Genomic DNA, 26,694 nt, shown 5'->3' on the forward strand with positions numbered 1-26,694 from the left:
TAATAACTTTTTATTGCAAAGTAAGATTTTGCTCTATAAGTAATGAGTAAAATTATTAAATGTAATCTTATGTTTCATTACTGGCAGCTTGTCATAAAAAAGGAATTAAGGTCACAAATTTTCATTTATTTTCATAGAGTAGATCAGCATTTTCACTCATTTGTAGTGAAACCTACTCAATCTAATCTCTTTTGAGGGTAGTTTTAATTACATTACATCATTCAACACAGGGTTGAGAGTTCATGTTCCAAATGGTTCCCTCCCTAAACTCTTCAACTTTAAAGGTATCTGGGGAAATGTTAAGTTCAACCAATGTAACTATACAAAATGAAAACTATCAAATGCATATCTTGGGCCCAGGATCATTCTTAAGTGTTTGGAAAAGATTTTATGAGACTATTTAGGTTACCTCTAAGTTACTAGTTCAAATATAGCCCAAGCTGATAGTAACTAAAAGGATTAGCTTTTGTTGCTATTTTAAAGATTTATATCATTAGCAGTTAATACTTAAATATCTACTACACTGAAATTATTGATAATTCTATAATTGCTAAGGACTTGTTTAACTCAGATGGCAAGAGCTGTAACATTTGGAAAAACACAATAGCATCTGGATGAATTATGGTAAAGGTTAATATTTGATATTGAGCAAAACTTTTCATCAGCTACTTTTCAGTCCTCATCTCATTACTTCATAAGTACCACATAATTTCACATTCACCTGAATACAAGCAATTACAATTCGATATTTGGTTGTTTCTAGTTGTTTTATGTCAAGAATAAAGACCCATTTGTCATCAAGTGTCTCCCCTCTTCAACTGTGCCTTCAGATGGCAAACTCCGGCAGAGACAGAACATTCTGTAAAGCACAACAAAGCAACCAGACGTTGGCATTATCAAACGGGCTCTCCCTTCATGATAAAGTATTTACTCTAAAGGTCAGCGTTCTCTAAATTTCATTCCTGAAAAGATAATTAAGATATTAAATTTTTTTAATAGAAAGGAAGACTTCTAGGCAAACTAGTTTTTGTATAATCTCTTCCTACTTAAGTGGAAAAGCAACATAAAATCCTAAAGACATATAAAAGCAACTGTTTACCAACACGGTTAATCTGATTATCATCCCATGTATTTTGTGCACATTTTCATTCTAGAAACGGGGAACTAAACAACTCCATTAAAATAAGATGTTTTAACTGTCAAGTACCAGGTAATGTATATCCCATTCTAAATTTTCTTTATCCAATTTTTAAATATCCTTAAATTTATTTGGCATAATTTATAAATTCATAATATACACTTATTCTAATTCCATTGTTACATACATTTTTCACTGTCACAAACTTACTAAATGTTACTTAATTTTTTCAATTATTTTAATAAAGTTAAGATCAGAGGCTATTTCAAAGCAAAATAATTTTCCTTTTCAAATTTTTTCTTCTCACAATTTCTTGACCTTCCAATGTCTTTTGCCTATCAACTTATCTAGGCATACAATTCTAGATTTTGAGTTATTTTCTCTTAGTGCTTGAGGATATTATACCATTTTTTCCTGGCATCTGCTTTCAGTCCATTGTCATTTCTTTGTAGGTGATCTATTTTATTAAAAATTTATTTTTAGCTCTTAATAGCTCCTCTTTGGCATAATACAGTTTTACCAAAATGGGTCCAGAGATGGATTTGTTCTTTTTATTCTCCTTAGCACCCAATGTGCTATTTCAGTGTGAGGAATCATGTCTTTCTTCAATAACTGAATATTTTCTGCCATTTGAAAGTGTTCACACCTAGGTCTCTGACTTGTTTTTTTAACCATTATGTTTTTAACCCATGCTATATTTTTATGCCATTCTGTTATGTTTATAATGCACTCAGACATACTTAATTGATAAAAAGATATTCTTATTCCTCTTTTAATTTTTTTAAGGATTTTATTTACTTATTTGTCAGAGAGAGAATATGGCTTGGAGGGAGCAGCAGAGAGAGAAGCAGGCTCCCCACTGAGCAGGGAGCCTGATGTGGGGCTTGATTCCAGGACCCTGAGATCCTGACCTTGAGCCAAAAGCAGAGACAGATGCTTAACAAACTGAGCCACCCAGGTGCCCTTTGCTTTTAATTTTTAAATTATGTAGATTCCAAAACTTGTTATTCTCCTATCCTTTCTTCCATCCTTATTGTCTCTTCAGTAATGACCAGTGTTAACACGCATGAATGCATGTGTGTGTGCATCTGTATAAAATCCCATAGGAAAAGTCTTCCCTTCATCTGGCCTGAATGGCAGTCATGCTAGGTTCCACTCCATAAGTCAACAGAGGAAAAACCTCATCTCTCTTCCACCTGACAGTCTTTCAAATATAGGAAGGCAGCTGTTGTGGATAATTATATAACCATCAATCAATGAATTTATTTGCACTTTCTTTTATGGTTCAAAATAAAAAAGTGTGTATGCTATAGAAGTACAACAAAGAGAGAACTGAAGGGGCTATCAGGAGGCATTAACTCAAGGCCTAACCTCAAAGATTTGAAACTTATGATGAACAAACTGCTTATCTTATTTAGTTGCTTCACCTCTAAATGGAGGCAATGAAAACCAAGTAATCAAGTTAATACAAACATTGTGACCTCATGTTACTCAAATATCACCTCCTCAGAAAAGTTTCCCCTAAGCCTCCTGCTATAAGATGAATGTTGGTGTCCTTCCAAAATTCATGTGTTAGTCCTCATGACTAATGTCATGATTTTAGAAGAGGAGGCCTTTGAGGGGTGATTAGATCAGGAAGACAGAGCCATCATGATTGGGTCTTAGAAGAGACCTCCTAGCATCTTCCAACATGTGAGAATACAACAAGAAATGTGTGACCCAAAAGAGGGCCCTCAACCAACCATGCTGGCACCTTGATCTCCGACTTTTAGCCTCCAGAACTGGAAGCTATAAATTTCTGTCATTTATAAGCCACGCAGTCTGTAGTATTTCATTATAGCGGCCTGAACAGACAGGGACACCTCCTAAGTAGCTGCTTGCTTTGTCTGTGATGCCACAGGAGGAGTATATAACACCTCATTATAATGCTTATCACACTGTTTTTTTAATAAATAGTCCATGATTTCCTCAATGGCATGGACTGTCCTATTCATCTTTGGATGCTTAGAGGCTAGCACAGTAACTTGCACAGAGTAAGCACCCCTTAAAGGTAACTGAAGGAAGAAAATTCATACAAATCATACTCTAAGTGGGAAAGTACCACCACTATCCATTTTCTAGTTATTTAAGAACTTTCAAATCTGCTCTTTTTAGCTTACTCAATCCCTTAAGGTGATGGAAAAGATGAGGCTTATCATGTGGTAACCAATTCTAGCCCTATTAATTCCTTAAAGTAGGCAGCACATAATCAAAACACTAAACCCTTCCTGAATTAGCACAAAACACAGACTAATTTTAAGTTTCATCTTCTATTAGCTCTGTCCACAGCCTACAAATCATGTATTTCCTCATCCTCAAAATCTTTCCTCAAGCCTTCCTCACCCTCGAGGAAACATCCTATTATTCTCCTACCTTTATCCTATACATTTCTTGGAGATTAGTCAAGACTTGTAGACTTTATTTCTGTGTTCTCATTTGGTTTCTGACCAATGGAACCTGCTTCCCATTTAATGACATTTAATGACACAAAGGATACCATGTTCCTCTCCCAATTTTCTAGCCCAGTTTTTTCTCCTCAGCTCTGAATCTCTCAGCTTGGCACCTTTAACCAACTCATGCTTGAGCCTATAGCAGAATAAGGGAACAGCCAAATTATCTCACCCAGAGAATACTGTGGTAGGAAAGGACAAGCAGGACAAAGGTATTCTAAGATCAGAACTAAAAAGGACAGGGCACAGAAGAGCTAAGCAAAGGTCAATGGGAAGTGGGTAACTGAGCAGACACCATCAGGAAGATAGGACCACGTGTGAGGTCTTGACAGGATGACCATAAACTTCAGAGGATGCCCACCTGGGACACTACTCAAGAGCTCCAAAAATTGGATAATACAGGAAGAAAAGGAGGAGAAGGAAATCCTGAATGATCAAGATTATATCTTAAATAACCAAAAACATCATAAAATTACCACATAAACTTGGAATTAACTAAAATAAGTTTTCCAGTAGAATGAGGGCCCAAATAGAAGATAAGTTCCGCAGAAGAAAAAGTGAGAAAATCCTGTTTCTCACATATTTGTGTTTTATAGCTAGAAAATCTGTGCTTGCACTACCTGATTTTGGCCCTCACCGATTCCCTGACTATATTTTCTCAATCTCCTTTGCTGACTCCTGCTTTTGTTCATCCCTCTGATATAATCATCCTCAAGTGTTCTGTCCTTCTGACCTTCTCACCTCACCAGATAAGTCTTCTTGAGCAATCTTCATTCCCCTGGCTTCAGGTATCTCATATAAACAATTCTTAAATTCCCATCACTAGCTCTAACCTCTCTTTGTCAAAAAATTTAAAAACCTCATCTTGCTACTCAGTTGTTTCAACACTGTAAGTAGGTCTTATGGGCTGAAACATGCCCTCCACAAATTTAAATGTTGAAATCTTAAACCCCTGTACCTCCAAATGTGACTATATTAGGAAGTAGGGTCCTTAAAATGGTAATTATGTTAAAATGGGGTCATTATGGTGGGCCCTAATTCAGTGTGACCATGTGCTTATAAGAGGAGGAAATTTGGACATGGATGGGTACAAAGGGAAGATTATGTGAACACACAGAGATGACGGCCATCTGTGAGACAAGGAAAGAAGTCACAAAAGCAACCAAGCCTTCTGACACCTTGGTGTCATATTTCTAGCCTCCAGAAATGTGAGAAAATAAATTTCTGTTGTTTAAACCTCTCAGTCTGTGGCCCTTTGTGACAGCAGCTGCAACAAACTGTAACAAACCAATATAGTACCTTTCAAAATTAAGTTCAAACACAAGCGCCATCTTCATGTCACACCTGCTTCTCTCTCTAACATCATCTCCCATCTCTGCAAGTTTCCTGCACTCACTGTGTAATTTACTTGCATAATGTTACCTTTGCACAGGCAGTTGCCTTACCAAAAATGCCTGTCTACTGGTTCTTTATTCTAATACTTCCCTATCACTCAAAGCACATTTACAAGCAATGCTCATTAAAATAATGTTAACATGTATTATGCGTTCAAGTACCAAGAACAATCACTGTGTTAAGCACCAGGGATAGACAGAGAATGTTCCCAGTTAAATGAGATGACTTCTTCTCAGAGCACCCTGTGCATTCCTCCATCACTGTACTTACTCAAGAATGTAATAATTCTTTCTTGTCTGAAGGCCTTAATTTTTTATATCTATCCTGCTGGTATCTAATATGCACTAGTGTTCATGTACTGTACTAAGCACCATCTGTACAGAACCTCATGTAGCATTCATCTCAGCCCTGTGAGATATGTACGATTCTTATTATTGCAATTTTACAATGGAAGTTTAGCCTCAAAGAGGAAATTAAGAAGACCCAGGTGGTTAAGTGGCACAGCTGATCATTAAGCCTAATTTGTCAGATTCCAATCACCTTCTTATACTGCTTTCCTTAGAACATGTAAGTTCCTGAGAGGCTGGAGCTCTATATTCCTAGCCCTTGGTAAAGTACCTGACACGTAGTAGTAAAAAAAAATTCATGAGTTTGAGTATGTAAATAAATGATGATAGAATAAGGCTCTTTAACATAAATGCCTTAAATTCATTTGAAGCAAATGAGATATAACTGGGTTGAAAAGCATAGGAAAAATGGTCTACCATGTCTGGTTAAGAGAAAGGAATAATGTACATGGGTTCCCTCCACAGAAACCCTACTCAGCAGCTTTGTGAACTGAGCCAAAATACTTTGCTCCTCTGCAACTTGGATTTAACACTGGTGTCATGAGGTTATTGTGTACATTAATTGAGGTATACCATGCTTAGTATCATATGAGGCACAGTACCAAATAAATGTTGGAGCCAGTTACTATCATTAGGTGTGACTTCTCTACTTGAAATGAAACTAAGAGTTCATCAGATGATTTTAAGAAAAAAAAAATCTATTACAGAAAGAACATTTTCCCCAAGAAAGACTGAAAGATGTTCATTGGGGGAAAAAAAGAAAAATGGCAACTTCTGCAAGGTGTTCATGTCATGACCAGTGAAAAGCAAAGTTTTTGGACAACTTTTACCAAGTAATATGGCATACATGATACTCATTAAATGTCTCCTGAATGTAATTATCAATGCCAGATGGTAATGTGAACAATTCACAGATAGGTTACATAAGCAATAAGGACTACAGATTTACTCCCATCTTGAGAACCAACTTACATTTTTATTTTCAATTTTCCACTGATGAGCTCTCTCTTCTCTTAGTATTTCATGTCCAACTGGTTTTCACTTTTAAATTTCTCTTCAGCCATTATTTTACCTTGACATTAGCCCTCACTGACAGCAGTTCTGCCAGGTTTTTCTCTAACATACATTTGATATATTAATAACCTAATAGAATGGAAGAACTGGATTTTCAAATCCAGATCTTGTGATTCATCAGCCTTTCTCAGAAATAAAATATGTACCAAGCTCCGTGCTCAGCTCTCTATAATCTCACTCCTGTTCAACAGACTACTGAAAATCCTGGCCAGCAGAGTCAGGCTAGAAAATGAAATAAAAGGTGCCCTAATAGAAAAGAAAGCAGGATAACTGTCCTTGTTTGCAGATGCTATGATATTATGTAGAGGAAATCCTAAAAACTCCTCCAAAAACCTGCTAACACTAATCAATAAATTCAGTAAGTCAACATACAAAAAAAAAGTCATGTTTCTGTACACCAACAATAAAACATCCAAAAAAGAAATAAAGTAAGCAATTTCATTCACCAGCACATCAAAAACAATAAAGTTCCTGGGACTACATGTAGCCAACAAGGTGAAAGTACTCTACACTGAAAACTATAAGACTTTGATGAAAGAAACTGAAGGTACAAACAAATGGGAAGATATCCTATGTTCATTGATCAGAAGAATTAATGTTGTCAAAATATCCATATTACCCAAAACCATCTATAAATTTAATGCAATCCCTATCAAAATTCCAATGACATTTTTCACAGAAATAGAAAAATAACAATCCTAAAATTTGGATGAAGCCACAAAAGATCCATAATGGCCAAAGAAATCGCCCTTCCCAAAAATAGAACAAAGCTGGATACATCACACTTTCTGATTTCAAACTGTATTATAAAGCCTATAGTAATTGAAACAGTACCTCACCAGAATAAAAACAGACACTTAGGCCAATGGAACAAAATCTAGATCCCAGAAATAAACCCTCACATATATGGTCAACAAATGTTGGACAAGCAAGCAAGAATACTCAAAGGAGAAGAGATAGTGTCTACAATACTACTGGAAAAACTGGATAATTACATGTAGAAGAATGAAATTGGACCCCTATCTTACACTAATCATAAAAATAAACTCAAAATGGACAAAGATTTAAATTTAAGAATTGAAACTGTAAAACTCCAAGAAAAAAACATAAGAGAAAAATCTTTTTACCTTGGTCTTGGAAGTGATTTCCTGGATATGACACCAAAAACACAATTAAAGGAAAAATAAATAAGTGGGTCTACACCAAACTAAAAAGATTCTGCACAACAAAAGAAACTCAGTGAAATGAAAAGGCAACCTACAAAATGAGAGGAAATATTTACAGGAAATATGTGAAAAAGGGTTAGTGTCCAAAATATATAAAGAACTCGTGTAACCCTACAGCAAAAAAATCAATTACCTAATTACAAAATGGGCAGAGAAAATGAATAGACATTTTTTCACAGACGACATACAAATGGACAACAGGTACATGAAAAGGTGCTCAACATCACTATTCATTCAGGGAAATGCAAATCGAAACCATAATGAGATATCGCTTCACCAGTTATAATGGCAAGAGATAAGTGTTGGCAAGAAGATGGGAAAAAAAGAACTCTAGTACACTGTTGTTGGGAGTGCAAATTAGTACAGCCACTATGAAAAACAGTATGCATGTTCTTCAAAAAATTAAAAATAAAACTACCATATGATCCAGCAATCCCACTTCTGAGTATATATGTAAAGAAATTGAAATTACTTATCTCATAAAGGTATCTGTACTCTCATATTCACTGCAGCACTACTCATGACAGTGAGTAGTCAAGACATGGAAACAGTCTAAATGTCTGTCAGTAGATGAATGGATAAAAAAAGATGTGAGATACACACACACACACACACAGAGAGAAATATTATTCAGCCACGAGAAAGGAAATCCTTCTATTTGCTACAAATTGGATGGATCTTGAGGGCATTATGCTAAGTGAAGTAAGTCAGAGAGAAAAATACTTTATAATAACACTTAAAATATAACTTATAATATCTAAAAAAGACAAACTCAGAGATACAGTAAAGTAATAAAGTGGTGGTTGGTTGGAGTGGGAGAAATGGGGAGATATTGGTCAAAGGGTACAAACTTCAAGCTACAAGACTAACAAGTCTAGGGATCTAGGGCACAGTCTGGTAAGTACAGTTAATAAGACTGTTTCATATACTTGAATGTTGCTAGTTTAATAGATTAGAGGTGTTCTCATCACAAAAAAGAAATAACTATGGTGGTAATCATTTTACAAATTTATGAATGTACCAAAGCAACATGCCTTACATAAACCTTAAGCTTACACAATGTTATGTGTCAATATGTACCAATAAAGCTCAATAAAAAACATTATACTATCACAGAAGTAAATTCTTAGATAAGAATCTAGTTAGTATTGGTTGACTTGGGTAAGGACAAAGAATAAGAGAAGGTCTTAGGCTCTATTCACACAAAAAGCACCATTTACCTTTGGTGGAGGAACAAATTCAACACATTCCAGCCATACTGTTAAAAAATAATTTCCACATATTGCACATTTTCTTCTCTGAGAGATTATGTTCCTGACCTGTGGGTGCTGTTCTATGACGTGCATTATGAAAGGATTCTTTCCTGCTAGCTCATTCATTATAAATCTTGATGTTATTTCCTAGATTAAAAAAATACAGTTCCTCAGATTATTTTTAAGATAACTATTTTATATTACAACTATTCTCATTTCACTAATTTACTTTTTTTGGCCTATTTCTCACAGTTTCTGTTAATTTTCCATAATACATATTATAATAAATTATATTGCTAGTGACTCATCTTATAAACTCATTTTCAATAATATAAGAAAAGCAATTTGGGACACCTGGGTTGTTCGGTGGGTTAAAGCCTCTGCCTTTGGCTCAGGTCATGATCTCAGGGTCCTGGGATCGAGTCCCACATCAGGCTCTCTGCTCCGCAGGGAGCCTGCTTCCTCCTCTCTCTCTGCCTGCCTCTCTGCCTACTTGTGATCTCTGTCTGTCAAATAAATAAATAAAATCTTAAAAAAAAAAGAAAAGAAAAGAAAAGAAAGTTACTTCCATTTCAATATTTCCATTTCAAATCTCTTACATTCAGGAATCCAAATTATTAAAAATTTACATCATTAAAGTTTAGGTTCAAATGTTATACCTCTCATTATAATAAGCAAAAAAAAAAAGAAACAAAAAAATAATAAAACACGGATTGTACAAATATTCAGACTGGACTAAAAAATTGAGTCTGTCATATTAACTAACGTCTAAATCCTTATTACTTAAACTGTGACTCATGGACCAATAGAACCTGTATCACCTCAAAACCTATTAGAAATGCAGACTTCCTGGGGCACCTGGGTGGCTTGGTTGGTTAAGCTTCCAGTGCCTGATTTTGGCTTAGCTCAGGATCTCAGAGTCCTGAGATTGAGCTCTGCACCAGGTTCCGTGCTCAGCGGGGAGTCTGCTTTTCTCCTCCTCCTCCCTCCGCTCCTCCCCTGCTATCTCTCTCCCATAAATCAATCAATCAATCAATCAATCAATCTTAAAAGAAGAAGGAAGAGGAGGAGGAGGAGAAAGAAATGCAGACTTTCAGCTGCACTTCAGACCTACTGAACCAGAATCTGCAATTTAAAAAGGTTCTCTGGGTAATCAGTGTGCCTGTTGAGCTTTGAGATGCACTGGTCTAAGTTACCTACTACAGTGAGTACCTGAAGAGAGTCATATTGGTAAAGAGCACTGATTCCTACTGCCCAAATCTCTGAATTCAATCTGTATTAAATCTATCTACCCAGCCATGTCCAGAAACTTCACTTCAGGTAAAAACTTAAAATATTAAATAACAAAAAGGGTGGTGAGAATATATAAGCTGGCTTTTGCCATGACCACCAACAATATCATCACCCTAAAGTAAAATACTATATAATACATAAAATTAAATCTTCATTGATGAAGCAAACAAAATAAACATTTAATTTACTCTGCTAAAGGAACCTCATTGTTTGTGCCGGTAGCATGAAGTCCTGTATGAATGTTACACAAACATTAAATCAATTGTAACAGTTTATGGGAATGGGTGTTTTTATTGTTGCTTTCGTTTGTTTTTTTTGTGTTTTTTTTTTGTTTTTTTGTTTTTTGGGGTTTTTTGGCCAAAGTGAAAGATTTCCCTCTGGTATTAAGATAGCCCAGATCAGGCTCTTTTGGAATAGGGTCCTAATAGGAATCTTTGGGAATACACACATACATACATACATACATACATACACACATACATATGTACATACATAATCTTCACTCATTTGCCCCAATTAAAATCTTAAAAAAATAAGAACAAAAGTTCTATAGATTGTTGTCTTCTTGTTCCTTATTACTCTAACCCTTCCATTTACCAACTTCTGAGAAAGCAGCCTTTCTACAGCAAACAGCCTTAAGATTGGGCTGCTTAAATGTCTGATCCTCAACAGCGCAACCTCCTCTCTACTTCGGCTCTTTTTCCTGGATTGTTACATGCTAAGGTCATCCTTTCTGAAATAATTACTCTTTCATACGAATATTACCAGGACTCCTAAATTAGATGTCCATTATCAAATCCTCTTCTTTAACTACTTACACAGAGAAGAGTTTGTGATTCGGAATGATATACTAATTTTAGAGGTCAATGTTTAGCTATCAAATCTCAATGGCTAGGTCTCACAATAAAGCAGAAAACGAATAAACAAGGATTCACTTCCCAAGCAGCAGATGGTAGGAAAATTTGCTGAAATACATGGGACCTATAAATAGGTCACAATTCATACAGTTCACTTTTTCAGTTTATGGTTTCTGGAGCTAAACATGTTTGTTGCACTTGATATGTCTCTTGTCAACTCTTATATTACCCATTAATTATGTTCTTCTCCTACTTGCTGCCAATATGTTACTTTGGAAGAATAACACATACCGCTGAAACATAAGGTTATGACTTGGAATTGCTAGCATATATAAAGTAAGATATCATTGGCATGACCAATAGTATCTTTTAGGACACCTCTTAAAGATACAGGCAATGCAGGGTGCCTGGGTGGCTCAGTGGGTTAAAGCCTCTGCCTTCAGCTCAGGTCATGATCTCAGGGTCCTGGGATCGAGTCCCACATTGGGCTCTCTGCTCAGCGGGGATCCTGCTTCCTCCTCTCTCTCTGCCTGCCTCTCTTCCTACTTGTGATCTCTATTTGTCAAATAAATAAATAAAATCTTAAAAAAAAAAAAGATACAGGCAATGCAGTTTTTGAGAACATACAACTTAATGATGGCCTAATTCTAGTGTTATTAAAAGTCAAGAAATCTTTTATGAATAAATTGTTCCTTTTGAATAGCTTATGTGCTATTATGTTAGAATATATATATTTTTTTAATTTTTATTTGACAGATCACAAGCAGGCAGAGAAGCAGGCAGAGAGAGAGAGAGGAGGAAGCAGGCTCCCCGCTGAGCGAAGAACCCGACGCGGGGCTCGATCCCCCGACCCTGAGATCATGACCCGAGCTGAAGGCAGAGGCTTTAACCCACTGAGCCACCTAGGCGCCCCAGAATATTTTTTTATCCTACTATATGTACATCAGAGATGATTCCTATGGTTAAACCATCATATATTAGAATCAGTTTCAGCTGGATGTTTTTATTTTTCTTTACATATGATTATTTAATTTGAATTTTAAAATTATCCATACACAAATTATATTTTTATAAATATTAAAATTATAAACTGTAACAACAGATATGAAGTCTTAGAAGGAATGACGAACTTTGAAACTGTTGTATGACCAAATGTTACTATGTGTATGACAGGCATTAAAACATCATCAAGAGGAAAGATTCTTAGAGATAGACAGATAAATAGGTAGAAATCCTGGCTCTACAACTTTTCAGCAGGGTGATACTATCTGTCAAAGTCCTTATTAACTTCTCTAATCTTGGATACCACACCTGTAAAATAGGGATTTTTTTTCTAATACTATCACACAGAATTCAGAGAATTAAATTAGATAGCACAGATAAAACTTTTAGTCCAACATTTACTGGTGCAGTATGCTTTGGTTAATATTTTGTTATAATCTAGTAATAAACATTAAATTTTAGTTCATAAATCTTTGAGGTGAAGAAAAGTTTTTAAAAATCTTTTTTTTTTAGAATTTATTTATTTCTTTATTTGTCAGAGAGAGAGAGAGCACAGGCAGGCAGAGTGGCAGCAGAGGCAGAGGGAGAAGCAAGCTCCCTGCGGAGCAAGGAGCCTGATGCGGGACTCGATCCCAGGACGCTGGGATCATGACCTGAGGCAAAGGCAGCCACTTAACTAACTGAGCCACCCAGGCGTCCCAGAAGTTCTTAAAAATCTTAACCAAGGCATAGCCTAAATCAAAGCTCTACAATTCTTTGACAGATCAAGTAGTTTAAATCAGGGGTGCCTGGCTGGCTTAGTTGATGGAACATGTGACTCCTGATCTCAAGGTTCTGAGTTTGAGCCCCACAATGGGTAGAGAGATTACTTTAAAAAAATCATTAAAAAAATTTTTTTAATAGTTTATATCAGTAATGTCACTTTTTCTCCACATCTTCACCAGCACTTGTTGCTTCTTGCATTTCTTATTTTAGACATTCCGACAGACTGAGGGAATATCTCATTGTGGTTTTGGTTTATAATTCCCTGTTGATGAGTGATGTTGAGCAACTTTGTCTCTTGGCCATCTGTATGTCTTCTTCAGAAAAATGTCTGTTCATATCTTCTGCCCATTTTTAACTGGAGTATTTGTTCTTTTGGTGTTGAGTTGTATAAGTTCTTTATATTTTTTGGATATTAAACCCTTATCAGATATATCGTTTGCAAGTATCTTCTCTCATTCAGTAGGTTGTCTTTTTGTTTCATTGATTATTTCTTTTGCTGTACAGAAGCTTTTTATTTTGGTGTAGTCCCAATAGTTTATTTTTGCTTTTGTTTCCTTTGCCTTAGAGACATATCTAGAAAAAATGTCAAAGAAATTACTGCTTGTGCTCTCCTCTAGGATTTGTATGACTCCTGTCTCACATTTAGGTCTTTCATCTATTTTCAGTTTATTTTTGTATGGCGTAAGAAAGTGGTCCAGTTTCAATCTTGTGCATGTGGCTATCCAGTTTTCCCAACACCATTTTTTAAGGAGATGGTCTTTTTCCCATTATATTCTTGCCTCCTTTGTTGAAGATTGACCATATAAGCATGGGTTTATATTTATATCTGGGCTCTCTATTCTATTCCATTGATCTATGTGTCTATTTTTGTGCCAGTACCATACTGTTTTGATTACTACTGCTTTGTAGTATACCTTGAGATCTGGAATTGTGATTCCTCCAGCTTTGTTCTTTTTTAAAATTGCTTTGGCAATGTGGGTGACTCAGTTGGTTAAGCATCTGCCTTCAGCTCAGGTCATGATGCCACAGTCCTGGGTTCGAGTCCCATATCAGACTTCTTGCCCAGAGGGGAGACTTCTTCCCCCTCTGCCTGCCGCTCCCCCTGCTTGTGCTCTCTCTCACTCTGTAAAATTTTTAAAAATCCTTTAAAAAATTTCTTTGGCTGTTTGGGGCCTTTTGTGGTTTCATACAAATTTTAGGATCATTTGTTCTAGTTCTATGAAAGACACTATTGATATTTTGACAGGGATTGCTTTAACTCTGTAGAATGTTTTTGGCGGTAAGGCATTTAAACAATATTCATTATCCCAATCCATGAGTATGGATTCTCTTTCCATTGGTTTGTGTCATCTTCAATTCATCTCATTGATATTCTATAGTTTTCAGAGTTCAGGTCTTTACCTTTTTTTGGTTAAGTTCAATCCTAGGTATTTTATTATTTTGGGTGCAATTAAAATAAATCTGATTACTTAATTTCCCTTCCTGCTCTTTTGTTATTAGTGTATAGAAATGCAACAGATTTCTGTATATTGATCTTGTATCCTGTGAGTTTATTAAATTCATTTATCAGTTATAGTAGTTTTTTGTGATCTCCTGCTCTTGCAGATAGTGCCCTTACGAAGGAGAGGTCCTGTGGTGTCCTGTAGTAAAATGTCCCCTGGTCTTCAGAATCTAGAGTTTCAGGAGTGTCTCCTATGTGAGTTGTGTGTGCCCTACTGCTGTGGCTGAGCTGTATTTGTTTCAGGCCAGTTGTCAGCAATGGCTTACTTTCCCTGTTGTGGGCAAGTTTGGTCCCTCTGTTGTTAATGGGCAAATGTGGGGCTGCCCTGAGCTTGAGTGGAGTCAGACCAGGCATTTGTCAGAGCTGCAGTAGCACCAAACTGCAAGGCACTCTCCCGGTGTTATACCAAGGCTGGGGGGCCAGGGGGCTTTCACTGATGGGTAAAGTGTGTAGTTAGACCAGATGTTTGCCCTCAGCCTACTGCTGCGGCTGCAGTTTAACTGGTATGTGTGGTTATCTTCAACTCTCGCCAGGACAGGAGTCACGTTGGAATGGTGCTGGCCCCTACTGGGACTGCTTACACAATGCCACGCTTGTGGCATAGATTTGGACTCTTGTGGGGGGAAGGTTAGAGGGTTCTGCTCAACAGGAAAATGCAAGGGCAGGGCACATAGTGTCAGCAAGCTTTGTACAGGTCTGCTGTGGGAGGAGACCTGTGCGGATCTGGAAAACTCCTGGGAAGCCAGGGTTGGAAGGAATGAGTCTGCAGAAGAGTGTGGGTGTGGTGTACACTGTTAGCAAGCTCTGTGGAGTATTCACACTCTGCTGGTTCCTGCATGTGTTTGTGTATCTAGGCTGGGGGTGTGGGCCTTCCAGTTCTTTTGTTTTCAGAGAAGTCTCCCAAAGATCCCTGCCCCTGCTGCACAAGCTCTGAGATAATAAATATCTCTCCCATACCCCAAGTGTTGTTCAAACTGCTGTTTCTATGCTCTATCACTGGGGCTGTTTGTTAGGCTGTCTCTCTCTCTCTCTCTTTTTTTTTTTTTTAATTTCTTTTCAGTGTACCAGAATTCATTGTTTATATACCATACCCAGTGTTCCATGCAATACATGCCCTCCATAATACCCACCACCAGGCTCCCCCCCCCAACCTCCCAACCCCCGCCCCTTCAAAACCCTCAGATTGTTTTTCAGAGTCCATAGTCTCTCATGGTTCATCTCCCCCTCCAATTTCCCCCAACTCCCTTCTCCTCTGTCTCTTTAAGGGTGGGGACTCAGTTTTTTATCGCCCTTTGGCTCTCCCAAAGCTAAGCTGCGGATTTTTAAAGTTCCAGGTGTTAAGCCCTACTGATTATAAAAACTCGCAATGTGCCAAAACAAAACAAAACAAAAATTGTAAAAACTCACAATGTTAAGCCCCTCTGGTTTTCAAAGTCAATGAATTTTTCAATACAGTGTAGTACAATATTTTCTCTTCTTTATGATTTTAACATTTTCTTTTCTCTAGCTTACTTTATTGTAGGACTACAGTGTATAATACATATGTATATTAACTCCGATTTCTTATATGTTAATATGTTCATCAACTATTTATGTTACTGGCAAGGCTTCCAACAACAGTAGGCTATTAGTAGTTAAGTTTTGGTGGAGTCAAAAGTTATACGTGGATTTTCAACTGCATGGGGCTGATGCTCCTAGTCCCTGTGTTGTTTAGGGGTCAACTGTGTGTGTGTGTGTGTGTGTATGTGTGTGTATAAATGCTTGTGCTCCTGGCATAAAAAAAGAGAAAAGAAATACTGCTCTCTCACTCTGTGTCTTCATCCCAGCCACAGGGCAACATTCTTGACTACAAGGGCTCCCAATGAGACCACTGCCACATTGGGTTAACTGCTCATTCAGTCCCCTCTACAAATCAGAACCTCTTCCAGGAAGGGACTACCTCGGTCCCCTTTTCCCTCACCTTCCAGCAGCATCTTTCTGAGACAATGGACCTTTCTGAGAATGGAATCTGAAGCCCAGATGCTTAAGTGGGCATCATCATCCCAACACCTGCTACCTCTGTGAACTTGGACAAGTTATTTAACCTATCTGGGTCTCATTTTATGTAGAAGGGGGCTAATAATGATGTTACTTTTTTAAGATTATTACAGAACTAAATAAGTTCATTCCTGTTAAAGCACTTAGAACCTGAGAAGTCCAAAGTCTTGATGGAGACACATACTCAAATGTGGGAAGATCTACAATCTTTAATTCATCTATCACCAAAAAAACACATAAAGAGAGTCCTCAAATATGCTTTTCTATTCCATCTTTTAATAGCATCAATTTGTCTGACTAACGTTAACATGATTTCTGGATCAGATTCATTCATCCACTAGAAATAGGGACAAGTGAAAATAGGATGGAAGAGGCAAAGATCCTGGTAAGAACAAATTAAACATATCCTTAGACAATACTGAAAAAATACTTGGAAGGTTAAAGTGAAAACAAATTCCTCTCTTTTCTTTTCATCCAAAAAAATGTTTCCATTTCTCTAAATCTGGTCATTCTGGAAATTAGGATTACATTGGATTCTGTAAGCAAGTCAAAGAAGTTATGTCTAGGATCCACACTGCCAATGGACTAAGGTTGCAACAATCATTTGCTGGCTTGCAAAACTGCGTTAAAGAAAACTCTTTAAAACTTAAATCAGGGCTTTCGCTTGAAGACCTGTCTAAATGATAGAAGGCTTCACCTGTAGACTCCAGGCGTCTTCCTGTTGTACAGCATTAACTGGCTGCCTCAGGAACAGTGGATTTCCTTCACAGTAGAATTCCTTCAGCTTCAGGTTCTGAAACTTTTGAAACAAAATAAAAACTTCATTGTGTGATAAAATAACAAACTTTACTTTTCAGGCTACATCTTACTTTATTTAGAACTTCTATTCCATGTCAGTATTTTAAGAGCAGGACATACTTTAGTTTTTAGAAGCTTAAGAGCCTTCATGCTGGCATGAATGGCAATGCAATGACCTTACAGGTCCCTGATGGCATCCTCTATACTAGACAATTGTGAAAACTTGTTCAGGATAATAGGATTGATTAGTAATAGAAGAGAGATCAGTTAATTAATCAATTAATCAATTATTTGATTATTCTCAATCAAAATGCTGAGAATATATTGCAAATAATGTATTTGTTAGAAAACCAAGTATAATGAAAAATAACATTCTAATATACACCAATATTCAGGTCTCAAAGACTGTGAACCAAGATTCATTTATGTTCATTGAGAAAGGTAAGAGAAACAGAGGAAAATCAAAATGTTCTCATTATAACCTATTGTGCACAGTGAAAATAAAAAAGGAGAACAAATTTCACAAGGATATTTAATCTTCTATGAAGAAAACTTAAATTCAATTGTCTGCCATTTGAGTCTACCATTATTAGGAGAAAAATAAGGGATTCTCTCATATTAATAGTGTGCCTTGCCTCCCAGGAAATCATGTGTTTTCAAAGTTAAATTCATTTAGAGAATTACTTTTCCGAGCCTCAGTTTCAGCTGTGAAATGGAAAAAAGAAGACCTATCTTCAGTGGTGTGCTGGTAAAACAGTTCTCTGGAGATAAAAAATTTTAAAAAGCCCTGAATTGTGGCATATTTTGATTCATTGGTGTAAATACTGCTACCATAGCTGATTCCATTCACCAAACACAGAGCTGGGAAGAGATGTGGAAAACTGGTTTCTATGAGGCACAATGAGCTGGCATCTTCACACTTATGGGAGAATTAAAGATATTTCCCTGATTTCAGCTTAGGGTTTGAAATTCAACAAATTAAAATAATTGATTTAAAACATCTTTCGAGGGCGCCATGTCACTAGGTCTCAAAAGTCTCAGGAAATTTCTACAACGTAGACAACATTTTTAAATAAAATACAGAACTCAAGGCCACATTGGAACCACCTTGTCTCCTAGTCCCAAAACAGACATTCTGACTTTCTTAAGGCAGTTTCCTATGTTGTCTACCATCAGGAAGCAACCTAGAGAGTTGAATCCAATGGTAGCCCCAAGTCAGTGCTGGGTATGCTGAAATGAAGAAAGCACTCCCCATGCTTAATAGAACCACCATTTTTTTCCTTTCTGTCCTAAAGAACACTCCATAATTTATATCAAAACTCATAGCCCTTTTCCAAAACAGATACAAACTTGAATACCTTGCTATATGTAAATATCATTAACATATGAACCTCATTTCAAATTTGAGCATGGTTCAAAGGGCATACATTTCTCTTTAGGGGTCATGCTTCTCTTCCTTCAATTTCTGTCACTACGCTTCCATCATACATGGCAATGAATCACTCAGTTTGCCACCTTGTTACACAAAATATTCCAGAAAGAAGTTATCCTCCTGAAGGGACATTAATTAATGAAACTCATTAGCATGTGTTTTGCAGGAGGCATTTCAGTAACCTGAAGTCACACCAATCTCTCAACGTCCATTCTGAATATTCCCCAAATAACATTTTTTCATACCCTCTCTCTGTGGGCATTACTGGATTTCTGGTCAGCCTTCCTTCTTAATAGGACAATATTTTTGGCCATTGTTGTCACTCCAGTAGCATAATAAGCTACATTGTCTTCTATTTAATAAAACGTTGTTACAGCTTTTCAGAGACTCTGCACCTGCCTACTCAACAACAAAAGTTATGAGTTTTATCTTAACTGGAACAATTTTGCCCCTTCCCCATAATAGAAATTTATAGACACCTTTGGTTGTCATAACTGGGGATGGGGGCGTATTACTGGCCTCTTTAAGTAGTAAAGAGCAGCGATGCCGCTAAACATCCTACCTTGCCCAGGAGAGCCCCCACAGAGAATTATGAGGCCCAAATCTATGTTGAAGTTGGAAAACTCTTGATATAGAGGCAAAAAAATTATAAACCCTCATTGATCTGTTCCATCTGGAGAAGAGATTCTCAGCTGTAGGGAAATGAAGGTTCAAATGAGGGATTTTTTTTTTTTTAAGATAAAGATCACTTGAGCACATAGAAGGCAAGTGCCAACACAGAGATTAATGTGAAGGAGATACAAGAATAATTGAAATAGTAATGATCAGGTGAACACAGAATGACCTATGACTTCTAACATCTTTGAATTATTCCCTCTTCTGTGACCAGAAGAAAGGAAGTGTAAATGCAGGCAGGGATACATTTGAAGGTGTGGGCTTGGATCACTGAGGGAGTCAGACATGATCCCTTCAATTTTGCCTCTAAAATAGAGAGTAAGACCATCTGTCAACTGAGTTGTGAAGCAAGGTGTCACTGTGGAAGGAGGCAGGAAGAAGGTGGTGAAAGTCTGGAATGTGCTACAAGTTTTTGAAGAGAAACCTGGCCAGGGACAAGCAAAAATATTACAGAAGTGCTGAGGGACCTACTGGAATCCGCACATTTGGTGATTCCTGTCTACACATTGTGTGCTTCCATTTAGCACCCAGCAGCCCAGATCCAGCCTGGAGAGTCTGCAGATCGGATATGTCAGAAAGCAAAGGAATAGGTGCACTGTATGTACTAAAAGTAAATGCTTTGGACTTTATGGTCTAGGCCAGATAGAAAAAGAAATAATAGTACAAAATTTCAATGGACCAGGACTAAAAGGAGAAATAAAGGGATGTGAAGTTGTCAGTGACCCAAAAGAAAAGATACAGCTGTAAACCAATAGGGAACTGGAGGAACCAGTGCTCAAACTGCCCTACTAGACTTTCATTCTTCCAATTTAGAGCAGGTGAAAATGATGGTAAGATCCAGACATGAATGTGGAGGTGGTTTGCTGAAGTGAAAACTTGGAAAGCTCATTAAAATCAAGGATTAGGGGCACCTGGGTGGCTCAGTGCATTAAGCCTCTGCCTTCCGTCATGATCTCAGGGTCCTGGGATTGAGCCCCACATCGGGCTCTCTGCTCAGTGGGGAGCCTGCTTCCCCCTCTCTACCTGCCTCTCTGCCTACTTGTGATCTCTCTCTGTCAAATAAATAAATAAAATATTTAAAAATAAAATAAAATAAAATAAAATAAAGGATTAGAAGAACTTTGTGTGGAAGTAAACCACCTTTACAAACGAACTTCCTGGGTAATGCTCTCAAATATCTGGCTATCTATGGAACATCTCCAGCCAGATGTCACACAATCAATAAACTGCAACATTTGAAACTAAACTCATGTTTCTTCCACATTTTCCTCCTTCCTTTTCCTCATCACCTACATCAAATCTCCCTCCATGTTCTGTCAATTTTACCTTCTTAAAATTTCTGGAATCTATCATTTTTTGATATAATCTATCATTTTTAAGATATACTTATTTATTCAAGAGAGAGAAAGAGTATGAGTTGGGCAGAGGGAGAGGGAGAGAGAAACTTAAATAGGCTCCATGTTCAGTGCACAGCCCAACATGGGGCTAAATCTCACCATCCTGAGATCATGACCTGAGTCGAAACCCAGAATTGGACACTCAACTGACTGTGCCACTCAGACACCCCTGGAATCAATCCTTTATTTCCATCCCACTCTCCCACCCCCCACCTCACTACCATTGCAGAATCTCCTCCTCCTTCCAACCCTAGCCACTAACCCTCTGCCTTGATTAAGGCCTTCACCTTATATGAATTACTACAACAGTACTCTACTTAGTGTCCATGCAAACTTCTGCTGCCAAAGTAGTCTCTTAAAATGAGATTCTGATCATAATACAATCCTGCTTAATACTTTTCAATGTTCTCTTTTGCCCGCAGAATAAATTCAAAAGCCCTAGCATGTCATAACTGGCCTTTCTTGGCCAATTTCTCCAATCCCATATCCTGGTAAGCCCAACCTTCACCCTTATACACCAGTCATCCTAAGGCACTCAGGGGTCTCACAAGAGGCCTGTGTCTTATCTTCCAGTTATGACTCATGCTGTGCCTTCTACTCATCCCACTCCTGGATCACCTCTTCTTAAAGATGAAAATATTACCCACCTAAGCTTCTTTGGCTTCTGGCAAATATTTCCATGTCTACCCCTTGGGCCTTAAATATAAATCATACCACCTTCAATACTAGAAACAATCATTTTCGAAAAGCCTATCTTCATCTATCAGGCTTTAGTCTCTTTAAGAACCACATCTTAAGTGCCTATGTAATGCAACCTCTAAATTCAGTACTTTGAACATAGCTGATACCCAGTAAATAACTGGTAAGTTAACAAATGTCTTCTCAGAAACCCAGACACACACGGATCTCCCTAAGAACTCAAATTTTTCAAAGGCCTTCTTCTCCAGAGGTGGTCAATTGTTAACAGTTTCTCCAAAGCCCCAGGCCTCAGGAACAAAGTATAAATTCAACAAGTCCTTCTGTTGCTTTAGACTAAGGTAATAAGGGAGACCAGAAGGGTCTGGTTCAGCAAGAAGGAAAAAGGAGGCTGAGATTTCATATTGACTAAAACAGAACTGATAAGTAAGCTAACAGCAAATTACCATGGGGTCTTCAGACCACCCCAAATCTCATGGGTTAGCAAGAATTAGAATTCCTAAATAAGCTAAAGAGGATAAGATTTTAAGTGTGGAGCAATGGCATTCAAAAAATATATGAACAATTCTAAAACGACAAAAATAAGATTTGTGACCAATGAGAAATTTACAAAAATATATGATAAACTTCATATCTAATCAGAATTGTATAATGAGTAGGCTGATGATATCATCTGAACATGACAAAGACAAAAACTCTATTCTGGGAAACTTTCTCTCACACACCCTGGATGACTGGGAGTGAAAATAGGCATAAAGTAACCTAAAGAAAGGATCCTTCAATATCTGCTGGATACTTGTCCCTTGAGAAGACCCTTAGAAGGAGTTAAAGAAGGGAGGGCAAGAGAAAACTAGAGGGAAAGAGATTACTAAACTCCTCAGCTCTAAATATGTACACACCTCTTCCTCAAATCTGGCCAGGAAGAAGTGGCCAAAACCCCAAGCCCAGACCCCTTCCTGCCTTCAATTCACTGGGCCTGAACCTGACGGGGCAGTGGCTCCAGCATCCTCTTCAGGACTCTTGATTTAAATATCACTGTAAAAAGAACAGCTGGTCTACAAAGGCTTGTTTCTATCTCCTCACAATCCCCATCCCACCCCTGCTTTAGAGCCCACTTCTGTCCTCGAACCACCGAGAACCAGCAGGCGAAGAGGCCTTTGTTTCCACAGGCTCTGAGTGCTCCATCCTCAATGGTGTGATCTCCTCACAACGTAAATTAGATCATATTACTCTCGATCAAAACCATCCAGTGGTTCTCATCTCACTCCAGATGAAATGTAAAATCCTCACACTGGCCTATAGGACCCTTATGATTGGATCCTGCACTATTTTTGACCCCTAGAACTCACTCTCTCACTTTCTCTATTCCTCTCTCCAGTCTGGAAATACTGGCTTTCTTTCTACACATTCTTCACCTCAGAAGTGCACTTCCCGCTTCTTAGCACTCTGCTCTCAGATTTGCCCATACCGTTAAAATTCAGAATAAAATGGAATCTTACATTTAACCATTGGAGAGGGGAAATGCTGATGACCCTTAGATTCGAAATCCAGACAAGTTTTCATTAGTGTGCAAAAACAATGGAAAGGCATTCTCACATGTATGAGCTAATTACCTTAACCAAAGAAAATTTCTCAGGATACAAAGCAGTGAAAGAGAGTAACAAAAACGAAGAATTTGGGGAATACATTTATTTTGCCTGTCAAAATGCAAAAAAAAAAAAAAAAGAAGAAGATGGGTGAGGACTTGGGTGAAATAGACAAAGGGGATTAAGAGTACACTTACGGTGATGAGCACTGAGTCATGTATAGAAACGCTGAATCATTACATTGTACACCGGGAACTAAGATAACATTGTATGTTAATCATACTTCAGTAAAAATAAATAAATAAATAGCTTCTTAGAAACATCTAAAGAAAAAAAATTTTAAATAAAAATAAACATTAGAACACCCCCTGTCCAACGTAAACAAGATTAGGGCAATCTGCTTATAAAAAAATTTGCAATGTCATCAAAAAGCCTGAAAGTCATTCTTTCTCTTTGTTAATTCTACAGTTATATATAATTATATATCATTATATATAATTATATAACTATAATACTATAGTTAATTCTATAAATATTTGAAATAGAAACAAATATGTATGCACAAAATACGTTTCTCTGAATTACTTAAAATTTTAAAAGCTTCTCCTATATTAAAAAAAAATGGTAAATTATAGACATACCTGAATCCTCTAGCCCTCTCTCTCTTCACTCCCTGTGTTTAAGAAAACCTAACCCTGGGTCATCCCTGCCATCAGTTTTCCCTGTTTCTGCACTCAAGCAAGTAAGTCCCATTTGCAGAGTCACACTGTAGAATAGACAGGAATCAAGTCACCAGCTTCCAAAATACCCTCAGTGGTTGCCAGAAATTCTTCTCTATTCAGCATGCTAGCCAACATTAACTCTACTTTTCCTTTGTTGGCCTATCATTCTTTGCCCAACCATGAAATAGTTCTCCACAGAGACTACCACATTCTCTTTTCACTTTTTCTTTTCCCTAGGCAATTTACCCACATACACAATTTCAATTAAGTCTCTATGCCAATGACTCTGACCCACACCCAATAGCCAAGTGCTTACTCAAAATCTTCACTTTTGTGTCTTAAATACAAGTCAAACTCACCATGTCCAAGAGTGAATTCATGATCTGCTCTCCTAAGGTTGGTCTTTTTCCAGCATTTTCTATGCTAGACCACAGAAAGCTTACTAGCCCATCACCATTTCCAAATTTATCTTTTAAATGCCTCTTAAATCTGTTCAAGTCTTTCCACTCCTACTAACACCTGAGACCAATTTACCAAAATTGTTTGCTTGGCTTCAGCAAGAGTCTACCTAAAGTGCACCCAACACTCCCTCTGGTCTCCTCCTCCAACACGTCCTCTACCCTTCAGACAAAATGATCTTTTCAAAATGCAAATCTGATTATGTCAACTGATTATGTCTCCTGCCTAAAATTCTTTGAAATTCGTGTTGTCTTTCAAATAAAGATCAAAATCCTTACCACATCCCCTATGTTCTTCATCCATGGCCTCCTCCCATCCAGACTCTGAGCTCACGCCACACTAAATTATTTCCAGTTCCCTAAACATCCATGTTCCTTCCCAAGCCCTTTCCACATGCTTTTCACTCTGTCTGAAATGCATCTTTTCCTTTCACCTAACTGATTCCTACTTATTCTTCAGCTCTCAGCTCATGTCACTTTCTCCTAGAAGCCTTCCCTAACCTACCTGTTGACTACTGGTCTCTCTCATCGACCAGTGGTTCTTTCTTTTAGTGTACAGATTTCAGTTTTTAAATATTCATAATGTTAATCACTTGATTAATACATTTTCCCACTATACCACAGCTCTGAGAGAGCTGAGACCCCTGGTTCCTCACCATTATATCCCCAGTTCCTAGTGCAAGACTTAGTATATAATATGCATGGGTTTAGGAAACCAGACTTGGTAATCAAAATGCCTTGTTTAAATTTCAGCTCCATTAAACATATACCAGGACCACCAAACTTTTCCTACTCTGCCGATGCTGATTTCCTACTCTGCTCCAACCCTCACCTTCCACCACTACCCAGGGACCCTGCCACCTACACATTTTACATGGTATGATTCCAGTACTTGGACACTTGAACAGAGGCTTGACTCCTGAGCCAAAGAAAGCTAATCATAGGCCTGATCAAATCATATGCACTCCACAGCCTTGCCTAATCATATACTCTTTTGGGAATTTAAACCTAGAAACATGGAAATAATTTGCAACTGAGTTCTGGAAGCTGGAATAGAACAGCTATTATATCAAGTTGCTGGAAACTCCACAGTAGCTTATGTGTATGCTGATCTTATAGGAGACCAGAAACAAGGTATAAGCAGAGCAACATTCAGAATGTGGCTACATTATAACAACATACCAACATTACACCAACAAGTGTGATAGCCTAACAGTTCATGTTCCTGCTGCTGAAGATCCCAGCAGCAACCTGAGCTGAGAACACACTCCAATACCTCTGAGCTCTGCCTAGCTTTACAGTAGATCTTGCTCGAATACCCATGAGACTCTCCTTACTTCTCCCTATGTAACTCTAATTAAGTTTTATTTATGGTGCAACAAAGGGCCAAAAGAAAACACACACGCCAATTTCAATATGTAATAGAATTTTCTTGTCCCACCTTCAGCAGATAAACAATTCTCTCCACTGTCTCTGAATTACTCCAACTAACCTTCCTGGGGGGCTTTTCTGTGAATCCTTTGCAAAACATAAAAACCTACTTCTCCCTTTTGTCAATCTAGCTAAGGTTTTCAAACACTCTTTAGAAATAGTTTCTCCACCCCCAAACTATTAGAACTCATACAACAATTCAGCAACGTGGCAGGATACAAAGTCAATGTACAGAAATCAGTGGCTTTCTTATACACTAACAATGAAAATACAGAAAGGGAAATTAGAGAATCGATTCCATTTACTATAGCACAAAGAACCATAAGATACCTGGGAATGAACCTAACCAAAGAGGTAAAGGATCTGTACTTGAGGAACTACAGAACACTCAAGAAAGAAATTGAAGAAGACATAAAAAGATGGAAGACCATTCCATGCTCTTGGATCAGAAGAATAAACATTGTTAAAATGTCTATACTGCCTAGAGCAATCTATACTTTTAATGCCATTCCAATCAAAATTCCACCGGTATTTTTCAAAGAGCTGGAGCAAATAATCCTAAATTTTGTATGGAATCAGAAGAGACCCCGAATCACTAAGGAAATGTTGAAAACAAAAATAAAACTGGGGGCATCACGTTACCTAATTTCAAACTTTACTACAAAGCTGTGATCACCAAGACAGCATGGTACTGACATAAAAACAGACACATAGACCAGTGGAACAGAGTAGAGAGCCCAGATATGGACCCTCAACTCTATGGTCAAATAATCTTTGACAAAACAGGAAAAAATATACAGTGGAAAAAAGACAGTCTCTTCAATAAACGGTGCTGGGAAAACTGGACAGCTATATGTAGAAGAATGAAACTCGACCATTCTCTTACACCGTACACAAAAATAAACTCAAAATGGATAAAAGACCTCAACGTGAGACAGGAATCCATCAGAATCCTAGAGGAGAATATAGGCAGTAACCTCTTTGATATCAGCCACAGCAACTTCTTTCAAGACATGTCTCCAAAGGCAAAGGAAACAAAAGCAAAAATGAACTTTTGGGACTTCATCAAGATCAAAAGCTTCTGCATAGCAAAGGAAACAGTCAACAAAACAAAGAGGCAAC

General features: G+C 37.6%; 1 protein-coding gene across 1 annotated transcript in view; it reads right to left on the reverse strand.

Moving 5' to 3' along the window:
- The window catches only part of LRRC69 (leucine rich repeat containing 69), a 104,704-nt gene that overhangs the window by 6,572 nt on the left and 71,438 nt on the right, over positions 1-26,694 (reverse strand). Inside the window, exons 6-7 of the mRNA XM_032869061.1 lie at positions 17,075-17,176; positions 8,890-9,069 (exon numbers count right to left, since the gene is read on the reverse strand). Coding sequence (XP_032724952.1) covers positions 8,890-9,069; positions 17,075-17,176 — 282 coding nt within the window. The remainder of the gene's footprint in view (positions 1-8,889; positions 9,070-17,074; positions 17,177-26,694) is intronic.

This window comes from Lontra canadensis, unplaced genomic scaffold (assembly GCF_010015895.1).
Source record: "Lontra canadensis isolate GAN:19392208 unplaced genomic scaffold, GSC_riverotter_1.0 scaffold37, whole genome shotgun sequence".
NCBI lineage: Eukaryota > Metazoa > Chordata > Mammalia > Carnivora > Mustelidae > Lontra > Lontra canadensis.